The sequence below is a fragment of the Hippopotamus amphibius genome, chromosome 17, assembly GCF_030028045.1.
Source record: "Hippopotamus amphibius kiboko isolate mHipAmp2 chromosome 17, mHipAmp2.hap2, whole genome shotgun sequence".
Classification (NCBI taxonomy): domain Eukaryota; kingdom Metazoa; phylum Chordata; class Mammalia; order Artiodactyla; family Hippopotamidae; genus Hippopotamus; species Hippopotamus amphibius.
This window is the reverse complement of record NC_080202.1, coordinates 9,460,601-9,486,233: the sequence shown is the minus strand read 5'-3', so window position 1 is coordinate 9,486,233 and position 25,633 is coordinate 9,460,601. Positions and strand designations below refer to the sequence as shown.

The 25,633-nt window shown below is 59.2% G+C and overlaps 3 protein-coding genes across 14 annotated transcripts in view; 1 reads left to right on the top strand and 2 right to left on the bottom strand.

The window, feature by feature from the left end:
- The first annotated feature begins 1,605 nt into the window (after positions 1–1,605).
- On the top strand, positions 1,606–10,546 carry CHRNE (cholinergic receptor nicotinic epsilon subunit). Its single transcript, XM_057713946.1, has 12 exons — positions 1,606–4,164; positions 5,809–5,951; positions 6,071–6,115; positions 6,226–6,335; positions 6,469–6,624; positions 6,894–6,994; positions 7,344–7,541; positions 7,619–7,733; positions 9,047–9,161; positions 9,240–9,426; positions 9,514–9,620; positions 9,733–10,546. Exons 1-12 carry the CDS (start codon positions 4,116–4,118, stop codon positions 9,880–9,882), a joined length of 1,476 nt encoding a protein of 491 aa, XP_057569929.1. The 5' UTR covers positions 1,606–4,115; the 3' UTR covers positions 9,883–10,546.
- Positions 8,029–8,886, bottom strand: C17H17orf107 (chromosome 17 C17orf107 homolog). The gene is made up of 3 exons (XM_057713945.1): positions 8,789–8,886; positions 8,453–8,653; positions 8,029–8,345 (listed from the first exon to the last, which is right to left on the bottom strand). Exons 1-3 carry the CDS (start codon positions 8,852–8,854, stop codon positions 8,061–8,063), a joined length of 552 nt encoding a protein of 183 aa, XP_057569928.1. The 5' UTR covers positions 8,855–8,886; the 3' UTR covers positions 8,029–8,060.
- Positions 10,547–25,633, bottom strand: part of MINK1 (misshapen like kinase 1) — a 47,496-nt gene continuing 32,409 nt past the window's right edge. For 2 of the 12 annotated variants that reach the window (XM_057713926.1, XM_057713924.1), the window contains exons 3-33: positions 25,420–25,476; positions 25,205–25,330; positions 23,380–23,490; positions 22,934–23,024; positions 22,407–22,537; positions 22,064–22,118; positions 21,876–21,954; positions 21,436–21,611; positions 20,913–20,982; positions 20,359–20,569; positions 18,567–18,683; positions 17,586–17,804; positions 17,228–17,401; positions 16,658–16,918; positions 16,148–16,233; positions 15,880–15,990; positions 15,623–15,735; positions 15,378–15,466; positions 15,127–15,150; positions 14,862–15,025; positions 14,321–14,423; positions 14,101–14,238; positions 13,795–13,903; positions 13,314–13,481; positions 13,064–13,207; positions 12,726–12,860; positions 12,437–12,537; positions 12,205–12,354; positions 11,960–12,119; positions 11,733–11,872; positions 10,547–11,392 (exon numbers count right to left, since the gene is read on the bottom strand). In XM_057713926.1, coding sequence (XP_057569909.1) covers positions 11,309–11,392; positions 11,733–11,872; positions 11,960–12,119; positions 12,205–12,354; positions 12,437–12,537; positions 12,726–12,860; positions 13,064–13,207; positions 13,314–13,481; positions 13,795–13,903; positions 14,101–14,238; positions 14,321–14,423; positions 14,862–15,025; positions 15,127–15,150; positions 15,378–15,466; positions 15,623–15,735; positions 15,880–15,990; positions 16,148–16,233; positions 16,658–16,918; positions 17,228–17,401; positions 17,586–17,804; positions 18,567–18,683; positions 20,359–20,569; positions 20,913–20,982; positions 21,436–21,611; positions 21,876–21,954; positions 22,064–22,118; positions 22,407–22,537; positions 22,934–23,024; positions 23,380–23,490; positions 25,205–25,330; positions 25,420–25,476 — 3,897 coding nt within the window. In that variant the 3' untranslated portion in view covers positions 10,547–11,308. The remainder of the gene's footprint in view (positions 11,393–11,732; positions 11,873–11,959; positions 12,120–12,204; positions 12,355–12,436; positions 12,538–12,725; positions 12,861–13,063; positions 13,208–13,313; positions 13,482–13,794; positions 13,904–14,100; positions 14,239–14,320; positions 14,424–14,861; positions 15,026–15,126; positions 15,151–15,377; positions 15,467–15,622; positions 15,736–15,879; positions 15,991–16,147; positions 16,234–16,657; positions 16,919–17,227; positions 17,402–17,585; positions 17,805–18,566; positions 18,684–20,358; positions 20,570–20,912; positions 20,983–21,435; positions 21,612–21,875; positions 21,955–22,063; positions 22,119–22,406; positions 22,538–22,933; positions 23,025–23,379; positions 23,491–25,204; positions 25,331–25,419; positions 25,477–25,633) is intronic. The other 10 variants (XM_057713929.1, XM_057713925.1, XM_057713934.1 and 7 more) reach the window with 7 other exon arrangements.

Below are 25,633 nucleotides of genomic sequence, written 5' to 3'. Positions count from 1 at the left end.
GGGGCCTTTTTTCCCCAGAATAAGCCAACCTGTTTTGTATTTGAGTGGGGTACCATGTTGCAAAGAGAATAAGAGGAAATAGTTGGGGGACTTTTACCCAATTTGTGAACTGGTTCATTTCTTTGGATGCTAGCATTTGTGTGTGCTGGGGTTTTCTGTTTTGTTTTGTTTTTTTGCTGTGCCGAGTCTTCCTTGCGGCATGAGGGCTCTTTTAGTTGCAGCATGTGGGATCTAGGATTGAACCTGGGCCCCCTACATTAGGAGCGCGGAGTCTTAACCGTTGGATGACCAGGGAAGTCCCTGTGCTGTTTGTTTTGTTTGTCTTGTATTTATGTCTTTAGAAAATGGGGAATGGGTAGTTTTCCTGGTGATCCAGTGGTCAGGATTCGGCACTTTCACCGCTGTGGCCCAGTTTCAGTCCCTGGTTGGGGAACTGAGATCCCAAAAGCCACGTGGTATGGCCAAAAAAAGGAGGTGGGGAATGTTTTAACTATGCCTAAAGAAAGTCCTCTGAGGCACATTTTGGATAAGTGGTCTGATTATAGCTATGAAACCGTGACTAGGAAGATGAAAATGTGTGGCCACAGTACCTGTTAGGATCTCCACAAGGGGTTTGGGCACGGTTATCTTGGGACCCTGTGCACCACATACTGCCACCCTTGCTGTGTTAATGACATCGTTTGTGGTCTCCCACGTCGTTGGTGTATGTGAAACCCCAAGACCAAACTTGAGAGTTTATTTAGGGTTTTCTGTTTGTCCTTTGCATTTTTGGTTTCATTTTGTTTTGGTACCGTTTCTCCAGTTACAGCGAAATCAGTTTTGTGATATTTAAAACTTTTACTGATGTCAAATGGAGGAAAGGAATGGAAAAAGCCCGTCTGTTCTTGTCTGAAAGTGAGACATTCCCAGGGAGAAGAGAAAAATTCCACTTGCTTTCTAAAATCACCGAAAGCCTCATCCCAGAATTCAGCCCGGTTGGTCGATGCCGAGGCCAAGAGGCATCCTTTGAATGGTTAGAGCTGATCAACTGCTGTTTATGATGTTACGGTGGCTTTTGAATGGCTCTATAGTTGTTCTGTGAAGAAGTGGGGAAGAATGTTGAAATCGTTGTGCTATTTCATGAATGGTGAGTAGCTCTTGTGCTATTACATCAGGGTGGGAAAAAGTCAGATAGCTGTCACCTTATGGTAAAAGAAACCCAAGGGAAGGGTGAGGTTAGGTCGCCTCAACCTCCGATGGAGCTGGCTGTCCCAGCTGCTCCGGCCATTATGCCAATATATCCACCCCATTCACCATCTCTTGTTCCTATTTGGCCCCAATTCTTGACACTGGGGCTCAGAAAGTGGTGAGACTGGCTTTCCCTCCTTCTAGGGGTCAGTTAGAAAATCCTGTGTTAGTTCTTGGGGCACAGGGACCTGGTCTGGTATCACCAGCTAAGATGCGACAGGGAACACAATTTGGGCCAGGAGCCACTCCCGGGGCAGGGCAATTTCCCTTACACCGTTATCCCACAGGGGGCCTAGATGCAAACAGCCAGCCAAAGGGGTTTCTATGGCTGCAGAGTCCTTTCTCCACCTCAGATTTTTTTATAGGGAGGATCCTCTAGATGAAAAGAGAATGGTCATTGATAAGGCCAGGGAAGCAGCTCCGCCTAACAGACCCACGTGGCACACCTGAAGCCCACTGGACCCCGAGGAGGGAGGAATGCCCTTATTAGAGCACCACCGTAAGTGCATCTTGGCAGGGCTTTGAAAAGGGGAACCCAAGCAGGAGTCTGAACAAAATTCCAGAAATTCAGCAAAAACCAAACGAAGATTTATCAGGCCTGCAGATGTTATACTGATGCAGATCCTGAGGCCCCTGAAAATCCTGGAACAGTGAATTTGCTTCATTGGACAAAGTGCCTGAGACATAAGAAGAAAATTATGAAAGTTGGTGCATTTGGAAGGAACCCTTCTCCTTTGGTAGATCTTGCTTTTAAAGGGTTCAACAACAGGGAACAACAACAGAAGAAAGAAAATGCAAAAGACAACGCCATTTTTCTGGCAGTGGCGCTCACCAGAAGATGAGTGACCCAAAGAGAGGTCAGCCACCCTTGGGGAAGGAACAATGCACTTATTGTAGGGAGGAAGGGTATTGGGAAAAAAGATTGCCCTAGGCTAAATAGGAAGGAAAACAAAAGACAGGAGACTCAGGTAAAATTGACAATGGAGAATGAGGGGATTAACTTTCTGTTACAGGTGCCACATATTCTGTGGTAAATACCAAGGTGGCACAGAAAACATCGCAATCCATCCTGGTCACAGGTGTTTTTGGAGGAGTACAAAATAGCTCATTCTTACAACCTCTAGAATGCCAACTGGGGAACCTTACCCTAAAAGAGTTTCTTTTTTTCTGTGTTGTTGTTTGTTTGTTTTTCTGGCTGCGCGGCGTGGTATGTGGGCTCTTAGTTCCCCAGCCAGGGATGGAAGCCGCACCCCCTGCAGTGCAAGCGCAGAATCTTAACCACTGGACCGCCGGGGAAGTCCCTGAAACAGTTTCTTATAGATGCCAGAGTGTGTCCAGTCCCTCTTTAGGGGCAAGATCTCCTTTGTAGAAAGAGACAAAGAGCAGGTCAAAGAGTGCTGTTTCCGACCTCCACAGATAGGGACTCAGCTCAGAGGAGCCTGCAGATAGACTTTACGCCAATCCTCGAGCTGCAGGGAATTTCAGATAACCTGCTGGTGTGTGTGGACCCTTTGTCAGGATGGGTGGAAGCATATCCCACCTGGACAGGAAAAAGCCTCCAGAGTGGTCAAAGCCCTCCTTAAGGAAATTATCCCCCAACTTGGATTAAAGCATTGCAAATTAATTGGAAAATATATTTATCCTGGAGCCCACAATCGACAGGAAAAACCAAGGAAATGAATGATATACTAGAAAGGAGCATTGCTAATATATGTCAAGAGACGAATTTAACTTGGGATAAGGTCTTGCCAGTTGCCCTGCTACGGATCAGAGTGGCTCCCAGAAGCTGGCTTAAATTAAGCCCCTTTGAAATGCTGTATGATAGGCCATTCCAGGTGTCTGGCCAGGTGGGAGAATCTATAAATGCTCTAAAACAGGGCTCCCCAGCTCTGGACCAGTATCGGTTGTCAGTCTGTTAGGAACCGGGCTGCACAGCAGGAGGTGAGCAGCGGGCGAGCCCACCGGATTAAAGCAGCACCACTGTCAGCAAAAGTGACCCAATCCCTGAGATGCATAGAGAGCAATGGGTTTGTGAATCCTTAGATGACTCAAGGTTGCTCTTTATAATCTCAATACTTTAAAAAATTTCATTGTAGCCAGAGAAGGGTCAACCTATTTGTTTAATTTCGTCCAAATAAATAGCACAGGAACTTAGTGTAATTATGGCACAAAGTTAATTAATAACTAAGTACTGGGAACTGGAACCAATACCCCAAGTTAAATTGCAAATTAGATAATGAAGTTTAATTCTAACGGGTTTCATCAGGTTCAAATAGTTATAGATTAAAAAAGGAACGAGGATTGTACAGCTGACTAGAGATTTTAAGGAATGTTCCCTTTCCAAGGCTGATCAATTCCATTCCATAATCACCTCTTTGTCACCCCTGTTCAGCAGGAATTAGAGTGGTCTTGGTCCTTTTTCTCACAGGATTGTGGAATGGATCATTGACAGTGGGGAACTGTAATAGGGAAGAACTTTTGTGTTCTATTACGTTAGTCACTAAAGGAACGTTGCCTATAAGCTTCAGTTACACATAATGACCCATCTCTGGGAACCCTGCCTCCCAGGTAATGAGCATTAAGCTCAATTCCTTTGTTTAGCTCACAAGGAAACATCCTGACCAGGCCCACCTGTAAGTGGCTGCAGGAAGGAAGAAATTAATACATCCCCTATGGAGACTGGCTGGAACCAGGACTTTACCCTCTCCCCTTTTAGGATAAAAGAAGCCTGAATTCTGACTCAGGGAAGATGGTTCATCGAGACACTAGTCCACCATCTTCTTGTCTGCTGGCTTTCCAAATAAAGTTGCTATTCCTTGCCCCAACAACTTGTCTCTCAATTTATCAGCCTGTCATGTGGCAAGCAGGAGGAGTTCGGACTCAGTACCATGACCTTGGACCTGACCTGGAGTCCTCTCTCATACATTCAGGACAATGGTAACTGCTCTGCTGGACTGGTGGGAGGAAGAATGTGTAAGGCATAACAAGTGCTTCCTACCCCGTAAGGAAACGTATGGGTAGTTTCTTTTTTCTTTTTTAAAAATATTTTTTAATTATTTTTTGTTTATTGGCTACACTGGGTCTTCGTTGCTGTGAGAGGGCTTTCTGTAGTCGCAGACAGCGGGGGCTACTCTTCACTGCAGTGCACGGGCTTCTCATTGTAGCGGCTTCTCTTGTTGCGGAGCACCGGGCTCTAAGTCCACAGGCTTCAGTAGTTGTGGCAAATGGGCTCAGTAGTCGTGGTTCGCGGACTCTAGAGTGCAGGCTCAGTAGTTGTGGCACACAGGCTTAGTCACTCCACAGGATGTGGGATCTTCCCAGACCAGGGATCAAACCTATGTCCCCTGCTTTGGCAGGCAGATTCTTAACCACGGTGCCACCAGGGAAGCCTGGGTAGTTTCTTAAAGCAGATTCTTGGCATCCCATCTCTGTTATCTTACAAAACTGGGATTCTTTGGGGATGAAGCCTAGGAAACTGAATTTTAAATAAGCATCTCCTGTGATTGGTTAGGGTGGTCCAAGGAAACTCAGGAAAGACTGAAAGGTGTGTGTTTGTTTGGGAGTGGGGCAGACAGTACGTTCATACATGGCCACAAGGTGGCAGCAGAGAGATGAGAAACTGGTGTCTCTGACAGGCTGCGGGTGGGCAGACAGGGATGGGCTGTAGGAGGAGGTAGGCCCTGTACTGTGGCACTGTCTCCTTTGCTAGGTGGAGTTTGTCACTGCAGACTAATCCTCTGTGACTGCCTGTCTCATTACCAGATCTTTAAGGACACTCTGCTTTTGCCAAACTCTTCCAGCAGAAACTGCATTAGTGTGACCTTGGTTGGGCTGTGGGTGGTGGTGAGTATGGGAGGCAAGGGATGTCACCTGCACAGGGCAGCTGACTCAAAGGACACCAGTGCATTGTTGAAAGCAGGGCCCTCCACAGCCCCGCTGCCAGGCTTGTGGTTTCAGGTGTTCTGAAAGGACCTGTCCACCTGTGTCAGGCCTGCTCCAGTCATGAGAGGATTGGGTCTGTGGCTGGGGAGCTGGCTGAAGCCCAGGCAAAGGCTGCTGGGATGGGGTGGGGGCAGGGAACTCAGGAGGGGCAGCTGCCTCTGGAAGTAGCCAAGATGTCCCTGGCTGCAGTAGGGGTAGTAAGAGGATTAGGTGACAGTCCCCTAAACCCAGCCCGGAACTAACACCCTCCTCCACTAACACCCGCCTCCCCTTCACTCACGCACCCTGGCCTGCCCCCATCCGTCTGAGCCTGCCAAAGCTCAGAATAACCCCGGGGACCAGACAGCGGGATGGCAGGGGCTCTGCTCGGCGCCCTGATCCTCTTGCAGCTCCTCGGTATGGACCAGGGTTGGGGGAAGTGGTCGGACAAACACACAGGATACTGACATAAAGGGACAGGACAAACAGACTGAGACGTAGATGGAGACACAGTATTTGGTACCCAGGCACAATATCACTGGTTCGGAAGAATACACAGAGACAGACAGAGAAGCAGAGCCCTGCAGACCCAGAGGCAGAGAGGAGAGGCCCCTTAGCCTCTCCATTTCCAGTGACCCCGCTGCTTGGCCCCATCCCCAGGCAGAGGTGAGGGGAAGAATGAGGAGCTGCGTCTTTACCACCACCTCTTCGACAACTACGATCCAGGCAGCCGGCCAGTGCAGGAGCCTGAGGACACTGTCGCCGTCACCCTCAAAGTCACCCTGACCAACCTCATCTCACTGGTAAGATACCCCCACCGTCAAGCCAAGCGCCATCTCTGAGCCTAAAATCCCACTTCCGGCCCCAACCGCTGAGCTCTGTCCTAAAGCTCGCTTCCATCATTCTAATCTCCCACCCGCAGAACGAGAAAGAGGAGACCCTCACCACCAGCGTCTGGATTGGAATCGTGAGTCGAGTCTGGGGAACAGTGTGAGGTCTTGTCCAGGGGACCCTTTCCTCCCAAACCTGTCGCAGGCACCAGGGCACACATCCTTCGGTCCACCCCCTCCCCTTTAGGACTGGCAAGATTACCGACTCAACTACAGCAAGGGCGACTTTGGGGGCATAGAAACCCTGCGGGTCCCTTCAGAACTCGTATGGCTGCCAGAGATTGTGCTGGAAAACAAGTGAGGAACGGGCCAGACTGGAGGGAAGGCGAGGCCTGGGGGGCTGGGCTGGACCTGGTTGGGGCAAGGGTGTTGCTTGGAGGGCGAGGGGGCCGCAGATCTGCGCAAACCCTCGGTTTCCCGGAACCCACAGTATCGACGGCCAGTTCGGTGTAGCCTATGAGGCCAACGTGCTGGTCTCCCAGGGCGGCTACATGAGCTGGTTGCCCCCGGCCATCTACCGCAGCACCTGCGCCGTGGAGGTCACCTACTTCCCTTTCGACTGGCAGAACTGCTCGCTTGTTTTCCGGTGAGAAGAGTTGCCTGCAGGCCGGGACCATTGTGGGATTATGGGGGTGGGGGTGGGGGGCCGGGCGTGGGGGGTTGGACGTCGAATCCGGGGCGGGCCTTTGTGCCAGAGGTGGAGCTAGACGTTCAAATAGGGTAGAGCCATTCTAGCGGGTTAGACGTAGGGGTGGAAACTCAGGCGTGGAGGCGGGGCCTGGGTAACGGGGTGGAGCGTAACTCCCCGGCCAGATCCCAGCCCCTGGGGTGGGGGTCCCGGCCCCGGCCCCGCAGCTCCCAGACGTACAATGCCGAAGAGGTGGAGTTCGTCTTCGCCGTGGACGACGACGGCAGGCCCATCAGCAAGATCGATATCGACACTGAGGCCTATACTGGTGAGGCCCCCTCGGAAAACCCGCTTCTAGACGGGACTTGCAGAGTGGGGCTGCCCCGGGCCATCGATGCTGGGAAAGACTGGCAACCCTTCTTTAACTTGACCCTTCCCTGAAATCTTTTTTGATTGTCGGCCTAGTGCTGCTTTCTTGCTTGTGGTGGTTCCGTAACCTCCCCGATGCCCCTTTCCGACCGAATTACCAGCCCAAGCAAGCCAGACCACCTGGTCCAGACCGTTTGCATCCTCTCCTCGCCGGGAGTTGGAGGCCCCCGCGGTCAGATGTGGGGACAGAGAGCAGAGCGGGGCGCCCCATCCCCGAGAGCCGGCTGACCGCGCCTGCCGTCCTGCAGAGAACGGCGAGTGGGCCATCGACTTCTGCCCCGGGATGATCCGCCGCCACGACGGTGGCTCTGATGGTCCAGGGGACACTGATGTCATCTACACGCTCATCATTCGCCGGAAGCCGCTCTTCTACGTAATTAACATCATCGTGCCCTGCGTGCTCATCTCGGGCCTAGTGCTGCTCGCCTATTTCCTGCCGGCGCAGGGTAAGGAGTCGCCCAGACCCCAAACCCCGACTCCCTCCTGGGGGGTGGGGCCTGCTCTCACCAGGCACTCCCTCCAGCCGGCGGCCAGAAATGCACCGTCTCCATCAGCGTTCTGCTCGCCCAGACCGTCTTCTTGTTCCTAATTGCCCAGAAAATCCCAGAGACGTCTCTGAGCGTGCCGCTGCTGGGCAGGTGAGCGCGGGGTGAGCAGGTCGCGGCGGGGCCCACGTGGGGCGTGGCCACTGTGAAGGGCGGAGCCAGACGAGCATGGGGCGGAGCCAAGGGTCTCAATGGGGAGGGCAGGGCCAAAACCTACTGATTCCGGGAGAGCCTTAGATGTCTCGTCCCCACCTGGGCTTTATTCGCACGTGGGGTGGGGCTGGGATGGTGGTGGGTTCTCCGATCCCCCGTCCTCCGTACTGCTGCTGGACGCCACCTTGAGATCTCCTGGGTATCTCTGTTGGGGGCGGGCCGGCTCAGTGCCCACTCAGCCCCGCCACCTCTGGCCCCCAACTCCCCTCATCTTGCACTCACCGGTTCCCCGGGGATTCCGAGGCCCCGCTGGCATTGCCACTGTTGCAGGAACGAGGCGGATCTCTGCAGACCTCGTCCACACAGGCATAGCCACGCCCCCTGGAGCAGAAGCCGGGCGCTCGCTCCTGCTGCAGCCGCCGCTTGCCGAGCCCCCTGCCCCGCGGCCTGGGCTACCCGGGCCAGGGCTCCACCCGGGTCTCCGGCGTCCGGGGCCGGGCCTGGGCCGCCGTCTAGTCGCTGCACCTCCTGCTGCACCCAGAGGGCTGAGATCTGCAGTGGGGGCGGGGTGGGTGCAGGAGTCGGTGGCGGTGCAGAGGTCCCCGCTGCTGCTGCTGGATCGCCCTTCCCCGCCCTCCCTCAACCCCGCGGCGCCCCACCTCTAACAAGGTGGCCCCGAGGTTCACTACGCTGGCCGCGGCTTCTCGTAGCACCAGCCCCAGGGTGGGCTTCGGGGCGGGCGGCTTCTCCGGCTCTCGCGGCTCCAGGGACTTCAGCTCTCTGAACCTCTGCCCCAGATATTCATGGGCTGCGGCCACAACGAGCTCCAGGGAAGACAGAAGCGGGGGCTGGAGGGCCACCTGGAAAGGCACAGGGGCGGGGGGACCAGCAGGTCATAGGGCAGAGGTCACAGGGGTGGCTCTGGAAACCTTGCCAGCGCGTTTCCAGGTGCCACCCTTGGCGGGGGTGTGCGGGGGGTATTGGCATAGGCGCACCTCCGTGGAGCTGTGGAAGTGGTAGACCCACAGCAGGGTTTCCAGGGAGCCGGGAGTCCCCTTCATGGTGGCCCCCGGCCGTGCGAGGGCGGAGAAGGCGGGGAGGACGCGTCCGGCCCCGCGGAGGAGGGGCAGCTAAGCGGCTAACCCCGCGCCTGGCGGAGAGGCGCGCTTGTGAGGCCAGAGGACTGACCAGCGGCCCCCTGGGGCTCAGGGCAAGCGGGGCGCCTGTGACGTCACGAACTCTGGCCTCCTCAGGTATCTCATTTTCGTCATGGTGGTTGCCACGCTGATCGTCATGAATTGCGTGATTGTGCTCAACGTGTCTCTGCGGACGCCCAGCACGCACGCCACGTCCCCGCGGCTTCGCCACGTAAGCACAGGGTGGGTGAGCTCCCGGCGGGAGGCGGGGCCTCGAGCTAACCTGGCCCCGCCCCCCCGCGCCCCCCAGGTCTTACTGGAGCTGCTGCCACAACTCCTGGGCTCGGGCGCTCCCCCCGAGGTCCCCCGGGCCACCTCGCCCCCCAGGCGGGCGTCGTCCTTGGGCCTGCTGCTCCGCGCCGAGGAGCTGATACTGAAAAAGCCGCGGAGCGAGCTCGTGTTCGAGGGGCAGAGGCACCGGCACGGGACCTGGACAGGTAAGCAGAGTGGCCCGGGCGGGCCCACGGGGACACCTGCCGCGGGAGAGGCTCCCCATCACCCACCCTCGGGGTCGCCCCCACCAGCTGCCCTCTGCCAGAGCCTGGGCACCGCCGCCCCCGAGATCCGCTGCTGCGTGGATGCCGTGAACTTCGTGGCCGAGAGCACGCGAGACCAGGAAGCCGCCGGCGAGGTGGGGCGGGAGCCGGCAGGGTGGGGCGCTGCGGGGCCTCCGCTATCCCTGACTCTAAGCCGCAGGCTCCCGCAGCTTTTCGGGACTCATCTTGCGCCTGCCCCTTCCCCAGGAGGTTTCCGACTGGGTGCGCATGGGGAAGGCGCTTGACAACATCTGCTTCTGGGCCGCTCTGCTGCTCTTCCTTGTCGGCTCCAGCCTCATCTTCCTCGGGGCCTACTTCAACCAAGTGCCCGAACTGCCCTACCCGCGGTGTATGTAGACGTGAGCCCGCAGCCGCAATGACAAACGTTCCCACCCATCTCCAGGAAGACATTTGAAAAACAAGTTGCTGCCGCTGCTTTATCATGATCCTCTCCCGCTGCCAATGATAAACCTGTATTCAACTTAACAAGAGGAGTCGTATGTGCACACGTGTGTAGCTCTGGACACCTGGCAGGCATCAGGAGCTGGCAGATGGTTCAGGAAGGCTCTTGCATGTCAACCCTCCAGAAAGCAAGAACCACCCTCAATTCAGTCTTCCTGACCTCCCAGTTTTTCTTGGGCCCCAACCCCATGTGACCCTCTAAGAAACCTTTATCCATTTGTTGCCAAACAGGAGAGACCCCTTTATAGAACTTGCACATAGGCTAGAGCCAGGTGCTTCTGTGGCCTGGCCAGGCTGGCGAGGGTGGGGACCAAACGGCCCCAGCGCAGAGCCCCAAAAGCCCACAGGTTTAAGGCTGAGGATGCCCCGGCCCGCCCTCCGTTGTTTCCTCTAGGTTTTCTTGGCCCAGCACGTCCCACCCACCCCCACCCCACCCAGTCTCACTCACTGCAGATTCTACCCCACCCTGCCCCCTTATCCCCAGCAATGCTGGCTGGCCCTGGCTAGTACCCGGAATAGTGAGAGAAAACAGAATCACATAGGGCCTGAAGGGGTGGGAGCTGGTTGAATTGTCTTTATTAACAAACGAGATCTCCAAGGCCACTACATTGAGGAGGGGTGGGGGCAGGGAGCGGACGGGGCTACTTGCTGCTCACACTATAGACAGATGCAAGCAAGGAGGGGTGGAGGGCGAGAGCGCCCTGCCCCCGCCCTCCACCGGGGGAGGGCAGAGGCTAGAAGAGATGGGGGTTGAAAAGGGGTAAATGTTTTGGCTGGCGGGGGTCCCCCCTCCATTCCCTGGGGTCTGGGGGGAGGGGAATCATTAAAGTGCTTTCAGAAAATGAGGACATGGTCCCTGCCCCTGGAGTGGCTGGTGACCCCCCCCCCAAAACCTAGGGCCCAGTGACCCCCCCCAGGGTCTGGTACATTCAAGGGGGGAGCCGGCTCCCCTGACGTGCAAATAAAGGGGCCCAGGGCCCTGCCGAGTCAGCAGCAGTGGGGTGTGGGGTCCAAGGCCCAAACACTCTCCCCTTAAGTGGAGAAGGGGGGCGGGGCTAGGCCCACCCAATTCCTGGTGAGGGGCCGCTGTGCCTCTCCCCAGAAGCTGGGACAGGCACAGTTTTGGGGAGAGACCATGTTGGGGAAGAGGATGGTCACGTGATCACAAAAGCATCAGGGGTCAGAGGTCACGTTCCCAGCAGGCTCCAGTGACTCACACCAGGAAAGCAAAAGCCCAGGGAGGAAAGAGAAGGGCGGCCCGGGGGAGTCTGGCTGTGGGGGAGGAGCTGGTCCACGTGGGACAGCCCAGCCCAGGGCCCCGTCACCAGTTCATGATGCAGTTACGGTTCAGGGTCATGAAGTAAACTTGGCTGCTGCCCCCGGAGCGGACTGAGGCAAAAAACACCTGGGTGGGGGGAGGAGACGCGTCAGCGAGGGTCGGCGGGGGGAACGGTCTCAGTTGACTGGGGAGAGAGAGACACAGACAGAAACTGCAGAACACAGCCCCTCAGAGCGCCCCCCGCCCCTCCGGAAGGCAGGGACACTTGGGGAAGCGGGCAGCACAGACCTCGGGGTGCAGGAACCTCAGAGACGGAAGGTGAGGGAAGGGCAGGGCGCGACCACACAGCGCGCGCCCCTGAGGTCTCTCAGGAAGGCCCGGAACCTCCCCTCCCCCAGCCCTGCCCGCGGGCCCAGATCCCGGGGGCCCACCCAGTGCAGGAGCCCAGGCCCCTCGTCACTCCCACCTTGTCGTTCCGCTCACACAGGAACTTGAGCCTCTGGGCTCGCTTGTGCATGAAGACCCCGTCCAGGTGGCCCGTCTCCACAGAGCGGATCTCAATGGCTTTCTCACCCCAGCCCATGATCTGGTTGGAGCAGATGTAGGCTGGGGGGGAGGGAGTGCAGGGGCAGTGAGTGGGCTGCAGCCCAGCTCAGGGACACAGGCTTGGCGGGGGGGGGGCCCCTCGCTCACCCACAGAGGTGGGCATCTCTCCCCACTGCAGCACCACGTCCTTAATGATCCGCCCATACGTGTTGACGTAGACACCCTCATCCTCGTAGCACAGCAGCATCTCCATGCCATCCGTGTTGGGGAGGAAGATGATGGCGTGGGGCGTGATCTGGCTCTGGATCTGGGGAGGAAACGGTGGGCTAGAGGCCCCAAGTCTGGGGTCCAGACTGGCGGCCCCACTCCGCCTGCAGCCCTGCCAAGCTTACGTGCACAGGGATGTAGATGTCATAGCTGTTCCCCGAGTCAACATCCACTGCGTGGAAGCCGGCGCTGGAGCCATAGATGACCTTGAGTCGCTGTCCCTCCTCTACCGTCAGGTCCACCAGCAGAGGGCGGTGCGGGAGGTCAGCAAAGGACTGCGGAGGAAAGAAGGGCTCAGGGGACGCGGGTGGCGGAGCCAGACCTTGGAACAGTGTTGGGAGCTGAGGCTGGGGTTACCTTGAAAGCCATGAATTTGTGGTAAGGTTTGGGGGCCCACGCATACACCTCCACAGAGTTCTTCAGGGCAATGACCAGGAACTTGATGCGTTCGTATTTCACTGGGGGCAAGAAAGAAGAGGGATGCGGGGACTTCCCTTCTGGGGCTGCGTTCCCTCCCACAGGTCTGTCTGCACCCCCAACTGCGGGCCCCCGGTCTCTGGCCTCAAGGCTTTCTTAGCCCAGGCCCGTTTCCTTCTCTCTTCTCATAAACAAATGTGCCCTGGCCACGGTGTCAAGACCTCCTCACCAACACGGTAGTGCCCGCAGCCTTCCATGTCCCCCACAGTGGTCCAGCCCTGCTTCTTCTCCACTTCCGGGTCATTGTGCAGAATCTTGTTCCGCAGCCAGGATAGGTAATACACCCGCAGTTTGTTCCTTTTCCCTGGGGGGTTGGACACACACACTCCCTCATCGGAGTTCCAGCTTCTGTCTCCCTGCTGTCCTTTGTGTGAGTACCACGAGGGGTGAGAAAGTGTGGCCCCACCTTCCAGCTCCTGGACTAAGGCTGCCCTCCTCCCAGGTTGAAGGTGATGACAGAGGACCCAGGAGTTGAGCCCGCCTCCCGGCCCCGCCCTCCACACACACCTGAGATGGTGATGAGCAAGTTGAGTCCCTCCAGCACATCCATTTGCTGGAAGCGTCGCCGCCCGATGAGTCCGTACACCTTGCCCTGCCCACTTCGGTCCAGCAACATCAGCCCGTTCTCCGTGCCCACCAGCAGGTTGACCCCTGCAACAGGAGCCCTTGGGCAGATCAGAGGCAGAGCCAGGCCCTCGCCTGACCAGGAGCACAGGGGCACACCAGGCCCCTTTTTTCCTTCCCGGCCCTGGCTTACCCCAAAGGGCCGCACAGAGGATCTCGGAATTGAACCGCTTCTTGTACTTCCGGATCTCGGGGGTTTCGCTGTGGGCCCGGGTGTTGGTGGGGTTCACGTTGACCACAGAGCCCTTCCTTACGTCATACTGGAGCTGATCGAGCCGACTGCCCTCTCCACCCACCAGGGCTGTCGGGAGGAGGAGAGAAGCGGGGGGTGGGCTGCAGCCCTCTCCGCCTGCTCCTCTTTACCCCACACCCCAGAACACTCAGAACAAAAGGGAAAGACTGGAGAACGGGGCGGGGGGTGGCGCCCGGAGGAGTTTAAACGGGGCCAGGAGGCCTGGCAGAGTCCTCATTCTGTCACGCAGGTCCCTGGGCCACCACTGAACACTTTTCCTCTTGGGTCAAGGGGGCCCCAGAAGCCCTTCCTGCCTGGGTGCCAGGGCAGAAGCCGAGTCATCCGAGGCCCCCCATGCCCATGGCCGGGCCTCCTGTCTCACCTGTGATGGGGATGGTGTCCCCACTGCCTCCGGGCTGGTAGATCCCCAGGTCCACAAACATGGTGAACGAGCTCTTGCCAGGGGCCTTCACCAGCCCACGAGACTGGTACTGCGGGGTGGGGTGGCAGTGAGGCACACACACCGGACCCCGGCCCAGGCCCTCCCCCTCCCGCTGTACCCTGGCCAACCCATCCCCCGGGGCTCCACCCTGCCCACCACAGTGCCCCTGGCACCCCGGGTCTCCTGCCCACGGCCAGGGAGACCAGTGACCTCTTCTTGCCTGCGGAGCCACCTTCACTGACTTACGTCACTGCCTCCATCCTTCAAGGGGGGGCTTTGACCTCTGCTGCTCTCGGTGGGCGAGTGGCTGGGCTGGACCACGTCTGGCAGGTTCGTGTAGCCATTGCTGTCGGCGTGCAGCAGGCTCCGCTCCTCCTCAGGGGTCTAAGGGAGCAGAGGGAAGGGGGCCAGTGCTGGGGCCGAGGAGGGGCACGGCAGGCTGGGGGAGGACGGGGGGCCCACTCACGCGCTGGACCACCATGGTGCCACCCCCATAGGGGGTCTGGGTCCCGGCTACCTCCTCCACGTCATGGACCACCATGGTGCTGATGCTGTCTGTGTCTCCATCGCTGCCACGGGAGAGAGGAAGGTCAGGGGGCCCTCCAGGCCCTGCCTGCCACCCACGTGCCACCTGAGTGCCACAGGGAGCAGAGGAGGGCCGGAGGACCGGCACCTGCAGGGTCTGTTGGAACAGGGCGCACTCAGCCCTCACCTGGCAGCCCTCGCCCCTGCGCAGCGCTTGGGGGGCGCTGGCCGCACAGAGGCACCCGAAGAGGCCCCGCAGCTGACAGGACAGCGGGAGAGCGCTGGAGACACCAGCCCCCAGCCCTGTCCCGCATTCTCTAGGGAAGGAGAGGAAGAACTGACCGGCAATGACAGCTGGGGACCCCCCTCTGGGAAAAGGGAACCACCTGCCCTCAAACGTGCCCCAACTCCCCCAACCCCAGCACCCCTCCCTCTGGCACCTCTGGTGTAGAAGCGCCCCCGCCCCCAGGACGTCCCCATACCGGGCCCCAGGGGTGTCTCTGCTCCCCTCTGACGGTTCGCCGTTGCTCTCCTCCTCGTCGTCCTCGCTGCTCTCCACCTCCTCGCTGGACGATGAGTAGTCCATGGCCTTCTTGGGAGGCCGGGGGGCCTCGTCGAGGGTCCGCTCTTTCAGCAACACAAAATCCTGCAGGGGCGGAGCTGCGTGAAGGGGAGGCAGGGACGAGGGAGGCTGGAGGAGGGCAGGGTAACAGGGGGGGCTCCCGCCAGCGGCCCCTGCACACTAACCTCACCAATGGCTCGCTTATAGCTCTGGGGGGGCCGTGGGCAAGGAGGGCAGCCGGGGAGAGGCAGGAGAGAGGTTAAGAAAGGTTAGTGACTGAGAAGCACCACCCTGTGAGCCCACAGACCCTCTGGCCACAGGTTAATGAAGGCCCTGCCCCTGGCACCCAGCTCCCTGGGGCTCGAGAGGCTCCACGTCGGCCCCCGAGCCCCAAACCGGGAGGAGGCAGGGCTGCGGGTGCTGCCCGGTGACTTACTGCGGGCCGGCCTGGCCGTGAGCGGTGGTCCTCGGGCTTGGCTTTGTTCCCAGGGGAGAGCACGGGGGAGCTGTCCAGTTTGGAGGCAGCTGGAAGTGGCAGGATGGGGGAAAGGAGGTCACTGCCACCTGCACGGGGGTGGCCTCCAGCCCAGCCCCGTCCCCGCCCTGCCCCCACCCAGTCCAGAGCAGCCAAAGGCAGGGTCCCCCCTGACGGAGGCTGCCCACGAGGCCCGGCACACGCACCTCCCACCCGGTTCCGCTCCAGCGAGCCGGCCTGGGGCAGGTGCCCGTGAGAGGCGGGGAGGACGCTGTCCGTGCGCTCCCAGCCAGGGTCGCTTCTCCTGAGGTCGGGGTTACTGCGGGGGGGGCAGAGGCAGGGTCAGGGAGAGGAGGTTCCCGCCCCAGGATGCTGAGCTGCACCGCAGGGGGAGCTGTCACCAGGGGAAAGCAGGTGGCAGAAGTGAGGGTGAGAGTGAGCCGTGGAGGGACAACTCCATTACCTACAGGCGTTGGGCGGGCCAGGGGGCTGAGCAGGGGGCCCTGCAGGCTTGGGGGTGCCCCGCTCTGCCCGCCTTTGCAGATAGATTTGCCAGGCGGAGTTGCTGCGAGGTCTGTGGAGGGAGCACAGGGGTGCCGGGGGCGGGGGCGGGGAGGGGGCTGAGGTGACTGGGTCGGGGCTTGCCCACCCCTAAGCGGGTAACCTGGCAAACTCCCCTCTGCCCCCCGCACTGCCCCCCGGGCTGCCGCCCACCGCCACCCAGGGGTTACCTGGCACGGACAGCCTGGGCTGGCCGGGACCCTCCAGCCCCACTGGTGTTAAGGGCAGTGGCGATAGATGAGGTCCTCTGAGGCACCTGCGGGGAGAAGAAAGGAGTCGGTGCTCTGCGCTGGGCGCCCGGCGGGTGCCCGTCCTCATCGAGACCCGGGAAAGAGCTCTCCCTGCCTTGATGGAGAAGCAGACGGAGGTCAGGGAAGGTAAGGAATCTGTCCAAGGTCGTGAAGCTGGGACACAGCAGAGCTGGGATCCGACCCAGCAAGTCTGTCCCCGTGGCTCCCCAAACACCCTGGGCACTCCTCCACTCCCGCACGCGCCACGGACTCACCGGACACGCGCGCGTGTGTTAGGGTCACCCCGCGGGACCGGCCGTGCTAGACGCCTCGCCCTTCTCTTCCCTTCCAACCCTGAGCCCACGGCCACCTCGCCTGGTGCCCACCCGCCCTCCGTTCCCTCCCTTACTGTTTCTCTGCCCTCTCCCGGCTCTGCAGGGCTGCCCTTACCTTGGGAGGGGCCTCATTATCAGGCCGGACCCAGGCTGGGGGGTTCGGGCTGGGGCCAGGCGCTTCGGAAGTGGGGTCTGAGTTCTGGCGGACGACGGCTCCTCGGGCACTAGGTGTGGCGGTGGGTGCGGGCACAGCGGGGTCGGGGTCGTGGGAGGCTGGGAAGGCAGCCAGGTTTCGGGTGGGCTGGTCCTGCAGGGACTGGGATCGGGGTACAGGTGCTGCATATGGCTTCAGTGGGACCCGGTGTGCCACCAGGCTCTGCGGGGAGAGACCAGGGAGGGTGGGCTGCCTGCTCTGTGGCACGTCCCCACCTGGGACCTGGGGCCTGGGCTGGGAGGACGGGGCAAGTCAAGCCTCTGGCTTCCAACTATCCATCGAAAGGGCCTCCTCGAGCCCAGAACAGGTGAGACGTAGGAACAGACGCGTGCAGCCACCTGTCTCTGCCCACGTGTCCTGAGGTCTGTGACCCCTGGCTAGGGGCGTGTGCGTGTGTGTACACGCCATGTACCTGTGCTGCGTAAAGCCCCCCGTGTCTGCGTGTTAAGACAGGAACAGGGCGAGACTCACCTTGTGCGGTCCCTCCTGGGGCTCCACCGGCCTCTGCATAGGCGGCGTTTGGGAAAGGGGTCCCGGGGGCCCAGGGGAGGCCTGGGGGGCGGGGGGCTCAGGCCCTGTGCTGCCTGGCTTGGTCTTGGCCAAGGGAGAGTTCTGCTGCTTGTTCATCCTCGTCCTCTCTTCTACCTGCGACGAAGGGGATGCCACGCAGGACGTCTGTCCTGTTCTCAAACCTGAGGCCCCGACCTCTCCAGCGCCACCGCGCGCCCCTCTCCCCTTCCCAGGGCCTGCCCGTGCGGACCGACCAGGCTTGCAGCTACCAGGCCCCGGCCGGACGGGGTCTCGGGCGGCAGGAGGAGGCGGCGAGTACCTCTCGGGCCCAGGCTGGCTTGTCCGCAGGGTTCATGCCCCGACCGTAATGATACAGGGGCTTCCTGTCCCCGGGCAGGAGCTGCTGCTGCTGCTGCTTCTGGAGCTGCTGCTGCTGCTGCTGCTGCTGCAGGGACTTGAGGTAGGCGTGCTCCTGCTGCAGCTGCCTCTGCAGGCGCTCTGACTGCCGCTGCTCTTCCAGCTGCTTCCGCTTGTACTCCTGGGCCCAAGGGTAGGGAGAGGGGGCTCAGCGGGGCGCGGCCCTGGGAGCCAGAGCAGGCACACCCTTCCTCTCCTCCAGCTGCCTGCAGAGGAGACGTCCTCCCTCGATGCTTGGGTGAGTCCCTTCCCCTGACGTGTGCCCATCCCATTCCGGCAGAGACGCTCTGAGTACGCATCTTCCCGGAGGAGGCCGGGGACCCCGTTACCAGCAGTAGGGCCTGTTCCTGGAGCAGCTGTTGCTGAAGGATCTCGAGCTGTCGCTGCTCCTCCTCTAGCCTGTGACGGATATACTCCTGGGGGGCGGGGTGGGGGGCAGAGGGCAGGGAGAGAGGGAGAGGCGGGGGGGGGGGGGCGGCGGCGGCGAAGGAGTTGGAGGACAGGGTCAGTGGGGCGAGGATGAGGAGGCGCGCAGGGCAGAGTAAGAGAGAGGCCGGGGTGGGATGAGCCCCGCAGAGGGCAGGGAATGAGGAGGGAGCCAGGGCGCAGGCCCCATGAGGGAAGGTGCAGGGGGCAGCAGTCAGGGGCGGGGCAGAGAGATGGGAATGAAGGCACAGAGACAGGAGGAGGGCAGGGAGCCAGGGTGGGGGGTTGAAGGGTGGGAGAAAACAGAGAGAGAGAGTGAAGCTGGAAAAGATAGGAGGAATCTCGGGGGAGGGAAAGAAGGGGACAGGGGGCTGGGGAGCAGGGGAGGCAGGCAGCAGGAGCAGGAGGGGAGGCCGGAGGGAAGGGGTGTGTCCGGTGTGCGCTGGGGGCGCTGTACCTGCTCCCGCTCCGCCTGCCGCCTCTCCTCCTCCCGCCGCAGCGCCTGCATGTCCTCCAGCCGCCGCTGCTGCTCCTTTTCCTGCAGCTTCCGCTGCTCCCGCTCCCGCCGCTGTTGCTGTGGGAGAAGAGACGTGTGGCCTTAAGGACGGCACCAGACACTGGGACAGCACAGCCCCGGGAGGAAGGGGATCCCTGGTGGACAGCGCGGGCTGCTCTCGAGCTCACTCGGGGTGGTGGTAAGAGAGGGTGGCTTCACCTTGTTTCTACAGACCTACCTACCCTTACATGAGCGCCCACAGGGGCTTGGCTTGGGAGAAACTGCTGTCTAACATGGCTGTGGGCTTGGGACAAGAGCCGCTGAGAGCTTGACTGCGGCCCTTGGAGGGGGCCGAATTGGATAAACCCTTCTCCTATCCACTCCTCCACCAAACAAACCAAAGCCAAAGTTAACAACAACCTTTCCCCTCGCTCCCCTCCTGGCCTCTCAAATGAACCTTGGCCAGAAAGCCCAGAGGGAGTGGGCTGTAGTGGTAGTCTTCGGCCACGAGAGGGCACCAGCTGCCCATACACAGAAAAGCAACTTCAAGCAGGACCTGGCCGGATCCTTAGCGAACATCAGAAGTCCAGGTCACATTCACTTAATAACTGTCACAATCTTTCTGCTCAAAAAAAAAAAAAAAAAACCCAAAACAAAACAAGAAGGAAGGAAGGAAGGAAGGAAGGAAGGAAGGAAGGAAGGAAGGAAAGAAGGATGGAAGGAAGGAAGGATGGAAGGACAGGAGGAAGGAAGGGAGGAAGGAAGGGAAGAAGAGAAAGGGAAAGGGAAGGAAAGAGGGAAAGAAAGAGCACAAGCCCTAAGGACCCGGCAGGCCTGCTCCAGGAAACACCTTGCTAGACACGATTTTTGGTTACTCTGCTACCTGAAAACAATATTTATTAGGAAGAATTTGTACCAGGCTTTTCAGCAAATTATTTTTTGTTCAACACAGACAGTGAGCACATGGGCAGTGTGGGTGCTTCTGTCTAATCTCCTATCACTTCAATAACTTTTAAATTAAGCTCAACTCTCCATGAACTTTGGAATCATGTAATTGTTTCAACAAAAATTCCATCATTTAAGGAGAATTTTTAACCAATCTATACACCTCTTCTTCCCCACCATGACGCCTCCAAAATAAGTACAATTAAATATATATGCATAAAGTATTTTTTAAATTGGTGATTTAAAAAACTGCAGCCATTTAAAAATAAGCTTCTCAAAAAAAAAGACTCTCTGTTAATTAAAATGAATTTTCTCCCACCCACCTCCAATTAGTACAATTGACAAACCTGTACAACTCAAATCTAAAGCCCAAACAACCACAAGTAAAAGGAGGGTCTTCACAAGGATGTCTGCCATGTCCAAAGGCAGCAGCTGCTGGAGAGACAGATGCCCAGGGCACGGACGTGTTTGTACACAGACCCCCGGCTCCCCGGGACTGAAGGTAAAGGAGCAGACAAACCCGGAGGGGGTTTACAGTCAGAAACAAGGACAGGGGACCGTGCAGCCTTGCAGGAAAATCTCTTGCTCTGAAGGGACACTGATGGCACAACCACCACACAAGGCTGACGGGCGCCTCAGGGACCCCTAACAGAGGACAGAGCCCTTCCATACACGTGTGAAGGCAAGGGGCTGGGACGCCCCCACTCACTCCCTCTTTCCCCTGCTGCCCTAAAGGGACCAGGGGTGGGACCAGGAACAGGTCAGGAGGCCCTTCCAGGAGGGCCCCGCCCCCTCGACGCGCCCTGACCTCCTCCACCCGCCGCCGCTCCTCCTTCTGCTCCTCAATGCGCCGCTGCCGCTGGTGCAGGAGGTGCTTGATGTGCGCCTCTGGGTCTCGCTGTTGCTGCTGCTGCAGTTGCTGCTGCTGCTTTAAAGCCTCCGAATTACTCTTGTTCTCCTGCTGGAGCCGGAGGAATTCCCGGCGGAGGGTCGACTCCCCCGGCACATTCATGATGGAGCTGGGTCAGGACGGCACATGGAGCCTCAGGGTCAGAAGCCACCCTCACCTCTGGGAGCCCTGAGCGGGTGCTTCACCCGACCAGACAGGTGACCGGAGACCTGCCCTCCCTCTGCCCCCTCTTGGGCCCTGACTCCCTGAACATCCCAGCCTGCAGCCCTGAATCCCCCTCGCGCACCTCTTGCTCATTCATTCATTCTGCTACGTCTCAGCACCCAGGGATTCCATCCTATGGGTCTACCTGTCTGTGGCCACCACGCCCACACTGAGTCCCCAAGCCAAGGGCCACTGTTGTCCCCGCAGACAGTAAGCGATGGTCCCCAACCTCCGCCTGCCAAGCCTACCTTGGCTCTCCTTCCTCTCCATGGCTGTCGTCTTCCTCTTCGCTGCCGCTGTACTCGTACTCTGTCTCCTCTGCAGGGGGGAGGTCACTGCTGTTCCTTCACCCAGTGCCCCAGACCCCACCCTGGGCTAGGGAGACCTTAGACGGGGACCACCAATAAGGTCTGTCTGGATGGCCGTGCACCCGGGTCCCCGCCCAGCTCCGTGGAGCAACGGGGTGACGGTGGGTCTAAGGTTTGGGCCTGGACAGAGATGGGGATGAGACCCCAGTGTGGGTGGGATGTGGTGGGAGGTGTACGTGCGCATGCTCAGCATGGGCCCTCACGTGGAAGGCTGGCTTAAATCAGGCGGTGACAGAGGAAAAAGGCCTTTGCGGTTGGAAGTTTGGGAAAGGCAAGCTCCTTGGACAGGGAGAGCCGGGCCTGCCAGGGGCCCAACGGGGAGCCGGGAGGAGCCAGGGCTGGTGAAGAGAAGCAGGGGCTGACGTGTGTCCCAGACCCGCCACCTCTCTCCCTGCCCACCGACCTTTCTCGCCTCGCTTCTTCCGGGATCGGTCAATGTGGTCCTTGAGCTGGATGCGGACCTGCCGCTCGGTGGGCTGGTCGCGGATGAACGGGAACTTGAGCAGCTGCTCCGTTGGCGGGCGGCTCAGGTAAGTCTTGATGAGACACGTGTCAATGAAGTCAATGAACTTCTTAGACCTGGAAATGACGGCGGCTCACACTGGGAGGCCCGCTCAGCAGGGGGTGGTTGCAGGAGGCAGGGGGGATCATTCAGCCAAAAGCCCCCCTGACTCCCTGCCCGTCTGCCCCGCATCCCTCCGCCAGGCTCCTGGCCCCCCAGCTGCAGTGCTGCCCCCGCCTGCCCCCTCTTCCCCGGTGCAGACCCAGGCCTGGGTGCAGGGGGTGAGGTGGAAGCTTTGTCCAGGGGCCTCCTCCCTAGACGCCAACCCCCCAGAGACCTACCACTTCTTGGACTTGAGCCTGGGTGGCGGGTTCCGGGGGATGAGGAAGAGGGCCCGCATGGGGTGCATGTCACACAGAGCTGCGCGCAGAAGAGACACCATCAGGCCCTCTTGCCCGGCCTCCCGCCACCCACCTCCTCCCTACAGCTCTTTCTGGGCCCTCCCTTGGCTCCCAGGCTCCACACTTACGGGGGGCTCCCTCTGCCATCTCGATGGCCGTGATTCCTAGAGACCAAATGTCACTCTGCGGAGGCAAGAGAAGAGGGACAGGTGAACGTTCCTGACCACTCTTCCTGGTCCATGCCCTTCCTGAGGCCCCTCTGCTCCAACCCGCACTGTCCTCCAACTCCCCCACCCTTCCCCTCTGTACTTTCCTGACCACGAAATGCCCTCCCACCTCTCACTGCTAACGTGACCCTAGGCCTTCATTTTGCTCCCTGACCTGCTCAAGCTCCCCGTTTTCAATCTACCCCGCGCCCCTGCCTCACGTCTGCCCTCAGCTGCCTCCACGCGCCTCCACTCCGCTCCGTACCCTGTAGTCGTAGGTGGCATCAGGGTTCTCATCACAGGCGATGACCTCGGGGGCCATCCAGTAGGGGGTACCAATGAAAGTGTTCCGCCTGCCCACGGTGCGGTCCAGCTGCGCGCTCACGCCGAAATCCACTGGCAGGACAGCGGGAGAGGCCGTGAGGGAGCACTGCGTCTGCTCCCTCGTCTGCGCCCGCGTGTGCGCGTCCTACCCGGCCTCCCCCAGCCACCTCTTCACCCCGTCAACACCCCAAAGACCCGGACCTAGGCTTTCTGCGTCTGGGGGAAAAACCAAGGTGAAAGGACCGAGGGACAGAATTCCAGGCAGAAGGAGCCAAAGAATCCCATCTCCCCAGGGGGCCCTGCACAGCACCTGGGACGTAACAGGGAGCTGGCAAAAACCTTCTCGGGTGATTTTCAGCAAAAGGGGAGGAGCAAACCTCCCCAGACCATGGGTAGTGGGACCTGAGCTGCTGGAGGGATGAATAAAGGGGCTCATTCCGTGCTGGAGGTCAGAGAGCATCTGCGTACCTAGCTTGACCTCGGCATTCTCTGTCAGCAGCACATTCTGCCCCTTGATGTCTCGGTGGATCACCTTGTGGGCGTGGAGATGGGCCAGACCCTGGGGCAGGAGACAGGGAGTGGCCTTGGTGTTAGAGGACAAGGATGGGAGCCGAGGGGAGGCGGAGCCAACAGCCTGGTCTGGGCTGGGCCGAGGGAGCAGACCCTCTTCACCCAGGAGCCCAAGCACAGGCTGAGCTTTGAGGGGGCCTGCTCAGAGCGGTGGCTCTGGCGAATCCAGGGCAGGGCTGCAGGGAGAAGGGGCAGCGCTGGGACACAGAGGCGCCCGTTTCCTCTGAGTGTCCTCCAGGGTTGGGACGGGCCTCCACCCTCACCAGCATTAGGCCATCGGCTCCTTCAAGAGGGCACAGTTCCACCTCCTTCCCCGGGCGTGTGGGGAGGGGTCTGGCGCTCACCCGGAGAATCTCCCTGCAGATGTAGGCAATACAGTCCTCCTTCAGGGCGTTCCCTTTTGTGTTCTTCACCAGGTCTGTCACGGAACCAGCACCACAGAACTCCATCACCAGCTATGGTCCCAGGGAGGCACCGGAAGGAAAAGCATCTGTCAGGCAAGGCCTCCTTCCCTTTCCAGGCCCCTGGGGGAGGCCTGGAGTCCTTGGGGCCAGAAGTGGTATGAGCTGGAGAGCAGGGGCTGTGAGACCCCTCATAAAGGCCATAGAACTTGCTGAGATTAGGAGAGAAAGGGGAAGGGGATGCAGCTGGGAAAGACGGGGCAGGTGGGCTGGGTCCAGAGTAGGAGCCCAAGGAATCCCTGAAATTGTAGACAAAATGACGTGGGTTTGTGCATTTTCCTTGGGGAAGGGTCCAAAGCTTTCATCAGATCCTCACTGGGGCCCATAAACCCAAAACCGTTAAGAACCACTGCTCTGAGCAGGGGTCGGCAATCTATGGCCAGAAAGCTAAGCATAGTTTTTACATTTTTAACTGGTTGGAATAAAAATCAAAGGAAGGAGACTTTCCTGGCAGTCCAGTGGTTAAGACTCTGTGCTTCTACTGCAGGGGGCGCGGGGTCGATCCCTGGTCAGGGAACTAAGATCCCACATGCCGTGTGGTGCGGCAAAAGAATAAATTAATTAAAATTTAAATTAAAAAGAAAAGTCAAAGGAAGAATTATATGAAATTCAAACCTTCGTGTTTTAAATAAAGATCTTTGGGAATCCAGCGACACTCCCATCCTCATCTCTGCATCGCCTGTGGCTGAGGTGAGTAGTTGCTGGAAACCCACAGAACCCCAAATATTTACTAGCAGGCTCTTCACGGAAAAAGTTGGCCAACCCCTGACCGAGGGACAAGAAAGGGGCTAAGAGTCAGCAAGTCCCCAGGTCTGCTAGAGACAGAAACAGTGTACGGGCTACCAGAGAGCTGCAGGAGGGAACCTGTGAGACTCGGAAACTCTGCACACAGGCAGGGGCGAGGCAGGGAGATGAGAAGAGCTCCCGGCTCACCGGCACCTCTAGAGGCCCAGGGGCAGAGGCCCAAAGAAGTCCCAGGGGATCAGTATGCCTGTCCAAGTGTTTTCACTGTACATTTTCTAAAAGCCGTATCCAACATGGAAAAAAAAATTTGGCTGGGCTCCGTACATCTGCATGCACACCAGAGGTAATTTGCACAGGACCTGCACCTGGGCCTCCCCCTCCCAGGAGGGGAGGATGGTGTCCATCGGGCCCACAGGGGGGCGCCCGGTCCCTGGTGCTCGGCTCCTAGCCCTCAAAGATCTACCACGACCGGACGTGTTAGAGTGTGTGTGTGCGTGTGCGTGTGCGTGCGTGCGTGTAGGCAGGGACCACAACTCATGATTATCTGTGCAGGGTATACCGAGGGCGCTCAGGAAGTACTTGTCTGGCAACTGCCGGGGGGGGGACCTGGCAAGAGCTCCAGCCGGTCAGCCAGGGCTGTGCTCCCTGCTGCTCTCTCCCCCGGGCTGGGCTGAGCACCAGAAAGGGTGAGGCTGGGGAAGCAGCTGGCACCAGTGCCCGGGCTAGGGAGGGCGATGGCTCTTAGGAATGTGCCGGGCCAGGAGGGAGACTGGGCGAGGGCCAAAAGAGCTACATGTGGTGAGTAATCGTCCAGAAAGGCTTGTGTGCTGCCGGAAGGGGTCCGAGTCTTGCCACCACCCACAAATATGTAATGTGTTGCTTTCCCAGGAGCTGCACACAAAGGCGGGAGAACGGATGGACTAACTGGGGAGGGGCAGGCGGGCAGGCCAGGGGCGCGTCTCACCCAGAGCTGGTCGTCGTTCCCAGGGGGGCTCTTCTTGATGAAGGCCCCATAGTAGGTGGCGATGTTGCGGTGGTGAGAGTATTTTTTCAGCATGTTGATCTCCTGTTTGATCTCTTCCTCCTCATCCTAGGTGAGTGGGGGAGGTGAGCTCTGAGAGTCCCCCCGGCCCCCTTCTCGATGCTCTGACCCTCCCTCTGGCCCACACGGCTGCCTACCTCTGTGACATCCATGACCTTGATGGCAGCCAGCTGCCCGGTCTTGACATGCCGACCCTGCGGGACAGAGAGCCAGACATGGGGGATCAGGGTCTACGCTCAGGAAGGGCTTAATTCTGGGAGAGGCCACGGCTATTGGCTGTTTTCTGTCTTAGAGAGTGCCCCTCATGGTGGCTAGACACCTTGATTATGGGTCAGTCACAGAGCAGACCAA

What these genes read in the sequence shown, in the direction of transcription:
- CHRNE (XM_057713946.1), top strand. Translation starts at nt 4,116, where the DNA reads ATGACCTTGGACCTGACCTGGAGTCCTCTCTCATACATTCAGGACAAT. An exon ending in AGCGTGCCGCTGCTGGGCAG is followed by an intron (nt 7,734 to 9,046) that starts GTGAGCGCGGGG and finishes TGGCCTCCTCAG; the next exon opens with GTATCTCATTTTCGTCATGG. An exon ending in CGTCCCCGCGGCTTCGCCAC is followed by an intron (nt 9,162 to 9,239) that starts GTAAGCACAGGG and finishes CGCGCCCCCCAG; the next exon opens with GTCTTACTGGAGCTGCTGCC.
- C17H17orf107 (XM_057713945.1), bottom strand. Translation starts at nt 8,854, where the DNA reads ATGAAGGGGACTCCCGGCTCCCTGGAAACCCTGCTGTGGGTCTACCAC. An exon ending in ACTTCCACAGCTCCACGGAG is followed by an intron (nt 8,654 to 8,788) that starts GTGCGCCTATGC and finishes GTGCCTTTCCAG; the next exon opens with GTGGCCCTCCAGCCCCCGCT. An exon ending in TCGGGGCCACCTTGTTAGAG is followed by an intron (nt 8,346 to 8,452) that starts GTGGGGCGCCGC and finishes CCCCCACTGCAG; the next exon opens with ATCTCAGCCCTCTGGGTGCA.